The sequence below is a fragment of the Doryrhamphus excisus genome, chromosome 3 (assembly GCF_030265055.1).
Source record: "Doryrhamphus excisus isolate RoL2022-K1 chromosome 3, RoL_Dexc_1.0, whole genome shotgun sequence".
NCBI lineage: Eukaryota > Metazoa > Chordata > Actinopteri > Syngnathiformes > Syngnathidae > Doryrhamphus > Doryrhamphus excisus.
Window position 1 is genome coordinate 23,080,252 of NC_080468.1, and position 12,068 is coordinate 23,092,319.

General features: G+C 43.2%; 3 protein-coding genes across 3 annotated transcripts in view; all 3 read left to right on the plus strand.

Moving 5' to 3' along the window:
• The window catches only part of sema4f (sema domain, immunoglobulin domain (Ig), transmembrane domain (TM) and short cytoplasmic domain, (semaphorin) 4F), a 35,330-nt gene extending 34,199 nt beyond the window's left edge, over positions 1-1,131 (plus strand). The window contains exon 15 of the mRNA XM_058066389.1: positions 42-1,131. Within this exon, the coding sequence (XP_057922372.1) occupies positions 42-626 (585 nt within the window). The 3' untranslated portion in view covers positions 627-1,131. The remainder of the gene's footprint in view (positions 1-41) is intronic.
• A 3,551-nt stretch (positions 1,132-4,682) lies between these two features.
• LOC131126257 (carbohydrate sulfotransferase 12-like) lies at positions 4,683-8,488 on the plus strand. Its single transcript, XM_058068597.1, has 6 exons — positions 4,683-4,756; positions 4,845-4,966; positions 6,695-6,867; positions 7,004-7,147; positions 7,405-7,709; positions 7,776-8,488. The coding sequence occupies exons 2-6, from the start codon at positions 4,873-4,875 to the stop codon at positions 8,020-8,022; spliced, it is 963 nt and encodes a 320-aa protein (XP_057924580.1). The 5' UTR covers positions 4,683-4,756; positions 4,845-4,872; the 3' UTR covers positions 8,023-8,488.
• Positions 8,489-8,634: 146 nt separating this feature from the next.
• Positions 8,635-12,039, plus strand: LOC131126258 (carbohydrate sulfotransferase 12-like). The gene is made up of 6 exons (XM_058068598.1): positions 8,635-8,877; positions 8,966-9,087; positions 9,827-9,987; positions 10,545-10,688; positions 10,946-11,250; positions 11,318-12,039. Exons 2-6 carry the CDS (start codon positions 8,994-8,996, stop codon positions 11,562-11,564), a joined length of 951 nt encoding a protein of 316 aa, XP_057924581.1. The 5' UTR covers positions 8,635-8,877; positions 8,966-8,993; the 3' UTR covers positions 11,565-12,039.
• The last annotated feature ends 29 nt before the right edge of the window (positions 12,040-12,068 follow it).

Here is a 12,068-nt window from a genome sequence, read left to right on the forward strand (position 1 = left end):
AATTGAAAAGCTCCTCCATTGACATCTTTTACCCAATATAGGAGGGACAGATCCATGACCCCGCCCCCTGCCGTAGAGCAGCCTATCAGCTGACGCTGGAGGACCCGAGCACCGCAGGAGCCGTGGGTGGATGCACACGCCACGTTGTCGCCTTCTACGTCCTCTTCTTCTTCGGGGGTTTAATATTCGGAGTGATACTCTTCCACTTTGTGAAACGTCGCCACTCAAGTAACACATGCGACCACCCGCCGCCGGGGAAGTCTGCCGCCCCACAGACGCCGTGCAACACCAGCCTCCTCCATGAGGGATTCCGACTGACTGAAAAACGTAACGGGATAGCGGCCACCACGACAGGCAATGGCAGTCACCATGGAAACAGTATTAGCGGCACAACAACCGGCAACAAAGCTATAAACGGGAGCGGAAACGCTTTGTACGCCAATTACAACATTTTATCAGTAGATGTCCTCGACGGACGGACTGCCAGAAGAGAGATAGGAGAGAGGGACGCTCAAATGGATGAGGACCTCGGGGACGGGATAGCGGGACTAGAGGAGGAGCTCGCCAGCTTTCCCATGTTTAAATCTTCAGCACCACTCGCACCATGTGAAGAAAGCTCAATTTGACGTCAGCATCTTCATCACTCCGGAAGCCACGAGGAGCAGAAATGGCGCCGACAGTGTCTGCCTTTTAATAATGTCATGGAAAGACACCAAAGAGATATGACATATGTTACGGTTTCTCTAATCATAAGACACCAGAGAAACATGGAGAGATGCTACACTGTACGTCACAACGGTGATGTTGAAGCAAACATGGCCGTGACCCTCATGTGCAATCGGGAGCATTTAGAAGAAGGAAGGACAGAGAAAAGCCAACCGTCTATTCTAATTACGCTCTCACTCTTTTTCCTCCAAAGAGCACTGAAAAACAGAACTTTGACATTCAACACCGTTGTCTCAATCCCAAAAGGCACCAAAGGACTGCTGAGCCGTGGACTGAGTGGTTTGTTCTTTGCTGCAGCTGAGGATGTTGGAGTTTGTCACCAGTGTGGAAGAGGAAAAGAATCCACCTACCCTTGTTCCCTTTATGTTGTATTGTCTTTTTTTCTAATAAAAATACTAAAACATTCCCAAACCAGAAGAAAAGTTGAATATAAGAGAAGAAGCATGCAAACAAGCCACTTTAGTCATCTGGAATTGTATCAAAAGACACATACTGGAACTTTAACTAAGTCACAAAACAATACAGATGCATTTTGAAATGTTTGTTTTAAACAAATTGATGCTAAACGATATTATTGTCAACATTTGAGACCAAATAATTGGAAATAATGACCAATAATCAACTAATTTTTTGACAGTGGCGACACGGTGGACAAGTGGTTAGACCTCGCAGCTAGGAGGACCAGGGTTTGATTCCACCCTCGTCCATCTCTGTGTGGGGTTTGCATGTTCTCCCCGTGCATGTGTGGGTTTTCTCCGGGTACTCCGGTTTCCTCCCACATTCCGAAAACATGCTAGGTTAATTGGCGACTCCAAATTGTCCATAGGTATGAATGTGAGTGTGAATGGTTGTTTGTCTATATGTGCCCTGTGATTGGCTGGGATAGGCTCCAGCACTCCCCGCGATCCTTGTGAGGAAAAAGCGGTATAAAATGAATGAATGTTTTAACAGTGCATCATAATAATGCAATATTTCTGTTACTATGTCATCTTTCATTCATTGAAGTTGTGGAATTGATGTTTTGGAGACATATTTTTTCACAGGCAATTCTGACTGTCTGAGAAATGTTTGCACGCAGACCACACAGCGAGGAGACGGGGTTCGATTCCACCCTCGGCCATCTCTGTGTGGAGTTTGCATGTTTTTTCCCGTGCATGCGTGGGTTTTCTCCGGGTACTCCGGTTTCCTCCCACATTCCAAAAACATGCTAGGTTAATTAGCGACTCCAAATTGTCCATAGGTATGAATGTGAGTGTGAATGGTTGTTTGTCTATATGTGCCCTGTGATTGGCTGGCCACCAGTCCAGGGTGTAGAAGACAGCTGGGTAGAAAGCGGTAGAAAGCGATAGAAAATGATCAATATAATATTGTGTAGGTTGCACCGGTCGAGTGGTTAGCGCGCAGACCTCACAGCTAGGAGGACCAGGGTTCAATTCCAACCTCGTCCATCTCTGTGTGGGGTTTGCATGTTCTTCCCGTGCATGTGTGGGTTTTCTCCGGGTACTCCGGTTTCCTCCCACATTCCAAAAACATGCTAGGTTAATTGCCGACTCCCAATTGTCCATAGGTATGAATGTCAGTGTGAATGGTTGTTTGTCTATATGTGCCCTGTGATTGGCTGGCGACCAGTCCAGGGTGTACCCCGCCTCTCACCCAAAGACAGCTGGGATAGGCTCCAGCACCCCCCGCAACCGGTACAAAATGAATGAATGAATGAATGAATTTCTACTACATTAACTTGCATTGCTCCTCACAAGGCTACACTCTTTTGTGTGTGTGTGTCTGCTAGCAGCCCCGCCTCCCTGCATAGAGAAAAAGCAACAGAAATGAGTGGAGAGGTTCATATGTAATGGACACTCTGGTGAAGAGAGGGGTGGAGCTGTCAACTGATCACCATCTGGTGGTGAGTTGGCTCCGAGGATGGGGGTCAGACCTGGCAGGCCCAAACGTATTGTGAGGGTCTGCTGGGAACCGCTGGCAAAGTCCTCTGTCAGAAGGAGTTTCAACTCCCACCTCCAGGAGGGATTCAATCATGTTCAGAAGAAACATGTCACAGATTCCGTTAATGAATTTTATGGACCGAGTCTCTAGGTGCAGCCAGGGCTTTGAAGGGTTCCGGTTGAGTGGTCCAGCTGGCTTCATCGAGCCGTGACCTTCAAGTCTCAACTCGGTTCACAGTCGAGTGTGAAGCGACCGGGATGAGAATCAGCACCTCCAAGCACCTCGGGGATGAGATCCTGCCCCAAGTGGAGGAGTTCAAGTACCTCAGGTCATCTTGAGTACGGGAAGGGCGGAACACAAGATCAACAGACAAATTGCGATGCAGACTCTACATCAGTGTGTTGTGGTGAAGACAGATCTAGGCTGAAAGGCAAAGCTCTCAATTTACCGGTCCATCTACGTTCCTGCCCTCTACTATAGTCATGATCTTTGGGTAGTGACCGAAAGGACAAGATCACAGGTACAAGCGGCCGAAATGATTTTTCTCCACAGGGTGTCTGGATGAGGTGGCGTGGGCATATATAAGATCAAAACAGCTAGTCGTCAGTGTTTGTAACCCCAAGCAGAGACAACAAAAATGTGTTTAATAACAAAAGACGCATTCAGGACTGGGAAAAGGTAAGTAACACAAAAACACAAAAAGGGGTGAAGCCACAGGGTACAAAAACAAATGGAGCTGCTGGGAAAAAAAAACTAAGCTTGTTGACGTTGCAACAATCTGGTGGTGAGTCAGCATACAAGCATGGTGTCTGAAGGCTGGTAAGCCTCCCAGGTGGCCCCGCCCTGGCAGGACTTCATGCAAGAGGCGGGGTACACCCTGGACTGGTCGCCAGCCAATCACAGGGCACATATAGACAAACAACCATTCACACTCACATTCATACCTATATGGACAATAGAGTCGCCAATTAAGCTAGTATGTTTTTGGAATGTGGGAGGAAACCGGAATACCCGGAGAAAACCCACGCATGGGAAAAACATGCAAACCCCACACAGAGATGCCAAGAGGAGAATCGAACCCAGATCTTAACCTTAAAAATCTACTGACCACAAATGTCAACTTCATATCCTCAGTCAGCCATTGTTGCTGTGTCTTAGCTTCTTGAACAGTTTCCCTCTGATTAACCAATCAGAACTGGGGGTCGGCTTCTTTGCTCTGCTACACCATTCAGAATCTGAAGTCTGATTGGCTAAAAAAAAAAAAAAAAAAAAAGAACCAGTCCCGTTGCTAATATAATACTGCCTATGTGGCAGCAGGGGTGCCAAAGCATAATGGGAAAAAGTTGAAAATAGATTTAAAAATCTATTTTTTTACACTCGCATTGATACATGTTTGTATATTTCGAGTGTTGCTGTGTGAAGAGTTCAGTGTTATTTACAGTACAAGATGACACTGTGAGTCATACTGTATTGTTATAGTATTACATATAATGATCTCTTACGACCTCCAATGGGTTGACAAACTTGTTGATAACTCGTGATTGGAGCTACCGTTTCCTCACTGACTCGTTACATTGTTTTCAACAAGTCACGCTACTATATACAGTAAGCCGTAGCCAATATAGTTTTGATAAGAAGTATGTATTCAACTAAGAAAAGGCCTTCTTCCTGCTCCATTTCACAAAGGTAACATTGATTTATTTTGAGGTATTGCGTTTGTTTTTTGGTACGTTTGTATGGTTTTTCATGTTCATAATAAGTGCCAGCATCAACTGGGAGAGGTTGAATATACAAAAACCTGTTGTGCCAAACCTACTTTGCACTAACTGCAGCCCAAAAGAAATCCCAACTACACGTCCAAATCTTGCACACTGAATCAATATCCATATATAATAAATCACATTTTTTTAATATTATGACAAATGTCGATTTCATACTTGACAACTTATGGGTTATCGTCCGAAAGACGGACTAAACGGTTCTGCTGAGTCAAAATATTGACCACACCTTTTCTCCATACTTGGTGAGTTGTTAGCTAGAGATGATATCACAATGTTAGAGACGCGCTGGCAGGTGACAACATTGCAAGGTGAGTGCTGCACATATTACATTAAAAATACTAGACTAAAATAAAATAGTGTTATGTCGGTTTTACTTATTTTTTTTTCCCCTGGTAGGGTGACACGTTGTCAAAGACCAGCAACAATGATATCTTGTAAAAACATCCGGATGCCCTGCCTTGGTTTAGTGGCTTTCATCAGTGTGATGGCCCTCTATTACCATTGGGACATGCCAACAGGTACAATTCTAAAATATTTATTTCTTACTGAGCATGACGAGAGAGGTCCTCTTGATTTTTCCTTTCTATTGCTTGGATTCACCTGATGTCACATCCCGTCGTTATTAGCCATACCTCAAAGAGATCTTGAGGTACGGCTTGAAAATGTTGAATGCAGAAAAAAATGTATGTAATAGACTAGTATGGACTCAAAACCCAAAACCCATCGGGAAAATGGTGATTTTAAACCATTTGATGGCCCCCACCCTTTGCTCATCGTATATTACAGTACGTAAACTACATCTGGGATATTGTCCATTTCATAGTTATGACTGTCTGTCTGCTTCTGCATGTTGTTGGCAATTATTTTTATCTCAACCTAACAAGATCAAAAAGTTAAGCCAATTTAATTTCCACTTTTTGCCGAGACCCGAGTTCGATTCCACCCTCGACCATCTCTGTGTGGAGTTTGCATGTTCTCCCCGTGCATGCATGGGTTTTCTCCGGGTACTCCGGTTTTCCTCCCACATTCCAAAAACATGCTAGGTTAATTGGCGACTCCAAATTGTCCATAGGTATGAATGTGAGTGTGAATGGTTGTTTGTCTATATGTGCCTTGTGATTGGCTGGCCACCAGTCCAGGGTGTACCCCGCCTCTCGCCCGAAGACAGCTGGGATAGGCTCCAGCACTACCCACGACCCTCGTGAGGAAAAAGCGGTAGAAAATGAATGAATGAATGAATATTAAACAGAATAGAATTGGATTAGGCTGCACGGTTGGGCGAGTGCTTAGCACGCAGGCCACACAGCTAGGAGACGCGAGTTCGATTCCGCCCTCGACTATCCCTGTGTGGAGTTTGCATGTTCTCCCTGTGCATGTGTGGGTTTTCTCCGGGTACTCCGGTTTCCTCCCACATTCCAAAAACATGCTAGGTTAATTGGTGACTCCAAATTGTCCATAGGTATGAATGTGAGTGTGAATGGTTGTTTGTCTATATGTGCACTGTGATTGGCTGGCCATCAGTCCAGAGTGTACCCCGCTCAAAGAGAGCTGGGATAGGCTCCAGCACCCCCTCGACGCTCATGAGGATAAGCAGTAGAAAATGAATGAATGAATGAAAAGAATTGGATTAACAATAAATCAATACAATAGAATTGCAGTCCCCGGAAGTTCCGGACAACCAAATCTTTTTCCTCCCCCTGAGCTCCCGACAAAGTGAAAGAATTCTGCTTAAAATAGTTGTTTTATCAGAACATTCTGTGCCAGTTTCTGTAAATATATCTCTCTTCATCATTCCTTGACGATGCTCGTGAGACGCAAACAAGGTAAACTGGTATCTCTGCTGATGCGATGCGGTACGGTACATATAATACTCATACTCACAAGGATGTCATGCTTGTCTTTGCTGATATGAGCTTACACTATTTTTGCATGACGTTTGCATGACCTCGCTTAAACATGACCTTTGACCTCACACTTCTTTTTATTCAGTTGCTGGCTAACACAGCATTATTTCTTATGGACTATTTGTAATTACTCACCTGATAGATGACTTGGCATAATAGTTCATAACTGTACTGTATTTCCTTTGAGGGGAACTGCACTTTTTGGGGGAATTTTGCCCATCATTCATAATCTTGATGTGAAACATGAACACATATTTCTTTCTCTATTGGTTCATGTCACTTGATTAATGAAACATCAGTAAAAGCATTTTTTTTTTCATTTTTATCATTTGTGGTGCTCAGCAAAGACGATGGCACAGGAGAGGGAGCAGGAGCTGAGGAAGACGATTCTGAGAGACATGTGCAAAGAAGAAAAGGAGACCTTTTCCAAAGATAAAAACAAACGTATCAACGGAATTCTGCATAACCTCCTTGTGGATGACAAACAAGGCATCATTTACTGCTTTATACCAAAGGTAGGGACCACACAACACACTAACATGAGCAACATAGCGTCTCTCAATGACGCAGTGTTAGGATTTGATGTGTCCTGAGTGGAAAAATCTGGGATAGTTATCATGTTACTGCAGTTTATCTTGTTCCTTTCTCCAGGTGGCGTGTGGTAATTGGAAGAGGTTCATGCACGTACTGAAACACGGTGAACCTTACCCTGATCCCAAGGACATACCCGCCGGAGTGGCCCACGATCCAAAGGGTCTGGCCACTCTTGCCAGCTTTCCAGAAGTGGAGAGGGAGGTGAGCATTTAGTTTTACATGTTTAGTTTTACCTCCTAGGAAGGGTTGGTGTTCATTTATTCATTGATGTTTAAGAACTGCAGTTAAACTAAAATGCTATGCAGTACTTGACGTCAACCGGAATGAGCACTGTTGATTCAGTCGCTACTGTAAGTCTCAGATTCATGAGTGGTTCATCAAGGAAATGTAATCAAATGCATATAACAAGTAAACAATCATGTTACCATGGCGATACAACTAACTTATCTTGCTTCCAGGCCAAGTTGAAGCAGTACACCAAGTTCATGTTTGTCCGCGATCCCTTTGTGCGCCTCATCTCAGCCTTCCGGGACAAGTTCCTAAAGATCAATCAGTACTTTTATCAATATTACGGCCGAGCCATTCTGCAGCGCTACGGAAACCAGTCCAACCCCCCGTTGAAAGTGACGGAGGCGTTTGCGTTAGGCATCCGCCCTTCCTTCTATAGCTTTGTCCAGTACCTGCTGGACACGAAGAAAAACAAGCATGCATTTGACCCCCACTGGAATGAATTTCACCGCCTGTGTCAACCCTGCTTCATCGAGTAAGCTGCATTTTTTCCATCTTCTGAAAAACAAACCCAGTCTAAAACCCAGTTTCTTCCACTCAGGTATGACTTTATCGGCCATCAGGAGACGCTTACAGAGGATGCATTGCAGCTGATAACGACCTTGAACCTGGAGGAACATATCAAATTTCCATCGGCTTACGAAAACATGACGAACCCTTTATCAGTGTCTGACTGGTTTAAAGATGTACCACTGGAGGACAGGAGGAAGCTCTACGAGATCTACAAGAGGGACTATGAGCTGTTTGGCTACGAAACGCCTCACAGTTTACTCAACAACACACTCTAGAGGAGGAGCTTTACTTTGGGCCACTTGTTCATTTTGGAGGATGTTCAACATGGAGCACAACACCTTCATTTGGTTCATACTTTTATTTTTTTAACTCCTGTGTCGTTTTGGATTGGGTTTGTATGACTGTACTGAAAAATGAAGGATGTTTAATATGAACAAAATTAGATTATATTGCACATTTGATGGTTAAATTAGCATTTTGGCATGCTGCCTTTCTTAAATTTAACTTCTCTTTAGGTTTGGAAATAAAAAAAAAACCAAAAAAAACCATAAAAGTAACAAGGATGGGTAGTGGTTGGATTTTGCACGAGGAACCCCTCACACTTAAAGAAAGGTTATTGCTCATCCATTCATCGATACTGCAGTTATGCAGTTTTAATTACATGGAATTTGACAAAATCCACTTCATGATGGCGCATTTTCAATTTGATCAAAATAAAATGAAAATGTGTGACTGATCAAACTGCTTTCCTGAATGATTGGTAATTCCAAGGATGTTTTTGTAAGTGCCTCCAGCATCGACTGGGTGAGGTTGAATAAGCCAAACCCGTTCTTCCACTGTGCACTAATTGCTGTCACAAAGCCCAACTATATGTCCAACTCTTGCACACTGAATGCAAAATGAACATCCATATTTCACATAATCCACATAATAAATCTGATTTTTTTAATATAATGACAAATGTTTATCTCATACTTGACTATCAATGGGCAGACTAAACGATTCTCCTGAGTCAATATAATGACCACACCTTTTAATTGTTTTCTCCATACGTCAGTGTTTAGGTGAGTTGTTAACTGGAAATGATATCACAATGTTAGAGACGCGCTGGCAGGTGACAACGTTGCGAGGTGAGTGCTGCACATATTACATTAAAAATACTAGACTAAAATAAAATAGTGTTACGTTGGTTTTACTCATTCTTTTTTCCCCTGGTAGGGTGACACGTTGTCAAAGACCAGCAACAATGATATCTTGCAGAAACATCCGGATGCCCTGCCTTGGTTTAGTGGCTTTCATCAGTGTGATGGCCCTCTATTACCATTGGGACATGCCAACAGGTACAATTCTAATACATTTCTTATCCTGTAGAGCAAAATGGTCTTGACTTGGGATTGACTGCTGGGATTCACGTGACATCACATCCAGTCGTTATTAGCTCCACTTCAAAAAGATGGGGGGCGAATAAGCAGATTTCTAATTCAAAGTCATGTAAAATGAGAGCATAAATCCAGCATATATACATGCACTGTTGTTGCATGTGGAAATCAGTCAAATGTATCTATCCATTCATTTTCTATGCCGCTTATCCTCACTAGGGTCGCACCCTGGACTGGTTGCCAGCCAAACACATTCACATATAGACAAACAACCATTCACACTCACATTCATACCTATGGACAATTTGGAGTCGCCGATTAACCTAGCATGTTTTTGGAATGTGGGAGGAAATCGGAATACCCGGAGAAAACCCACGCATGCACAGGGAGAACATGGAAACTCCACACAGAGATGCCCGAGGGGGGAATCGAACCTGGGTCTCCTAGCTGTGTGGCCTGCATGCTAACCACTAGGTCCACCGTGCAGCCACTCAGTCAAATATACTATAGTTTGGAAAACGCTATAATTACAATAGTCCAATTTTTTAAGTATTAGCTAACACTGTCACTTGTCAGCAATTACTACTCCTTGTGAAATCTACAGTATATTGACTTTGCAGTACTGTACTTGTACTTGATCCCTGATCCCTGAATACGGCAATCTTTGCTCTTGTGTGTGTGTACCATTTGTGGCGCCCAGCGAGGGAGAGGGAGCAGGAGCTGAGGAAGACGATTCTAAGAGACATGTGCAAAGAAGAAAAGGAGACCTTTTCCAAAGAGAAAAACAAACGTATTAACGGAATTCTGCATAACCTCCTTGTGGATGACAAACAAGGCATCATTTACTGCTTTATACCAAAGGTAGGGACCACACAACACACTAACATGAGCAACATAGCGTCTCTCAATGACGCAGTGTTAGGATTTGATGTGTCCTGAGTGGAAAAATCCGATCTGTTAAATAGATAGATAGATAGATAGACTTCCTTTATTGTCATTGCACAAAAACACAGTAGTGAAATTGCCAACGAAATGTCGTTGCCTGGCTCCCATATAACAGACACAAAAGAAGATAAGTAATAATAAATAATAACAATAATAATAATGTGGAGAATAAATAGACACCAAATATGAACAACATAATGTAAAGTGCAGCGTGAACAGTAAATTGCCCAAATAATTTAAATAATTAAAATAAATAATAATAATGTAAGTAAGATAGAGGGGCTTATTTGGCATTGAGCAGTCTGATGGCCAGGGGGAAGTAGCTGTCTCTGAACCTGGTCGTCCTACAGCGGATGCTGCAGAGCCTTCTCCCCGATGCCAGGCGAGAGAACAGTCCATGCTGGGGGTGTGTGGGGTCAAAGCAGATGGGAATGTTATCATGTTACTGCAGTTTATCTTGTTCCTTTCTCCAGGTGGCGTGTGGTAATTGGAAGAGGTTCATGCACGTACTGAAACACGGTGAACCTTACCCTGATCCCAAGGACATACCTGCCAAAGTGGCCCACGATGGAAAGGGTCTGACCAGTCTTGCCAGCTTTCCAGAAGTGGAGAGGAAGGTGAGCATTTAGTTTTACATGTTTAGTTTTACCTCCTAGGAAGGGTTGGTGTTCATTTATTCATTGATGTTTAAGAACTGCAGTTAAACTAAAATGCTATGCAGTACTTGACGTCAACCGGCATGAGCACTGTTGATTCAGTCGCTACTGTAAGTCTCAGATTCATGAGTGGTTCATCAAGGAAATGTAATCAAATGCATATAACAAGTAAACAATCATGTTACCATGGCGATACAACTAACTTATCTTGCTTGTAGGCCAAGTTGAAGCAGTACACCAAGTTCATGTTTGTCCGCGATCCCTTTGTGCGCCTCATCTCAGCCTTCCGGGACAAGTTCCTAAAGATCAATCCGTACTTTTATCAATTTTACGGCCGAGCCATTCTGCAGCGCTACGGAAACCAGTCCAACCCCCCGTTGAAAGTGACGGAGGCGTTTGAGTTAGGCATCCGCCCTTCCTTCTATAGCTTTGTCCAGTACTTGCTGGACACGAAGAAAAACAAGCGTGGGTTTGACTCCCACTGGAATGAGTTTCACCGCCTGTGTCAACCCTGCTTCATCGAGTAAGCTGCATTTTTTTCCATCTTCTGAAAAACAAACCCAGTCTAAAACCCAGTTTCTTCCACTCAGGTATGACTTTATCGGCCATCAGGAGACGCTTACAGAGGATGCATTGCAGCTGATAACGACCTTGAACCTGGAGGAACATATCAAATTTCCATCGGCTTACGAAAACATGACGAACCCTTCATCAGTGTCTGACTGGTTTAAGGAAGTACCACTGGAGGACAGGAGGAAGCTCTACGAGATCTACGAGAGGGACTATGAGCTGTTTGGCTACGAAAGGCCTCACAGTTTACTCAACAACACACTCTAGAGGAGGAGCTTTACTTTGGGCCACTTGTTCATTTTGGTGGATGTTCAACATGGAGCACAACACCCCCAAGAAGACTTCATTTGGTTCATACTTTTATTTTTTTAACTCCTGTGTCGTTTTGGATTGGGTTTGTATGACTGTACTGAAAAATGAATGATGTTTAATATGAACAAAATGAGATTATATTGCACATTTGATTGTTAAATTAGCATTTTGGCATGCTGCCTTTCTTAAATTTAACTTCTCTTTAGGTTTGGAAATTAAAAAAAATGAAAAAAAACATAAAAGTAACAAGGATGGGTAGTGGTTGGATTTTGCACGAGGAACCCCTCACACTTAAAGAAAGGTTATTGCTCATCCATTCATCGATACTGCAGTTATGCAGTTTTAATTACATGGAATTTGACAAAATCCACTTCATGATGGCGCATTTTCAATTTGATCAAAATAAAATGAAAATGTGTGACTGATCAAACTGCTTTCCTGAATGATTGGTAATTCCAA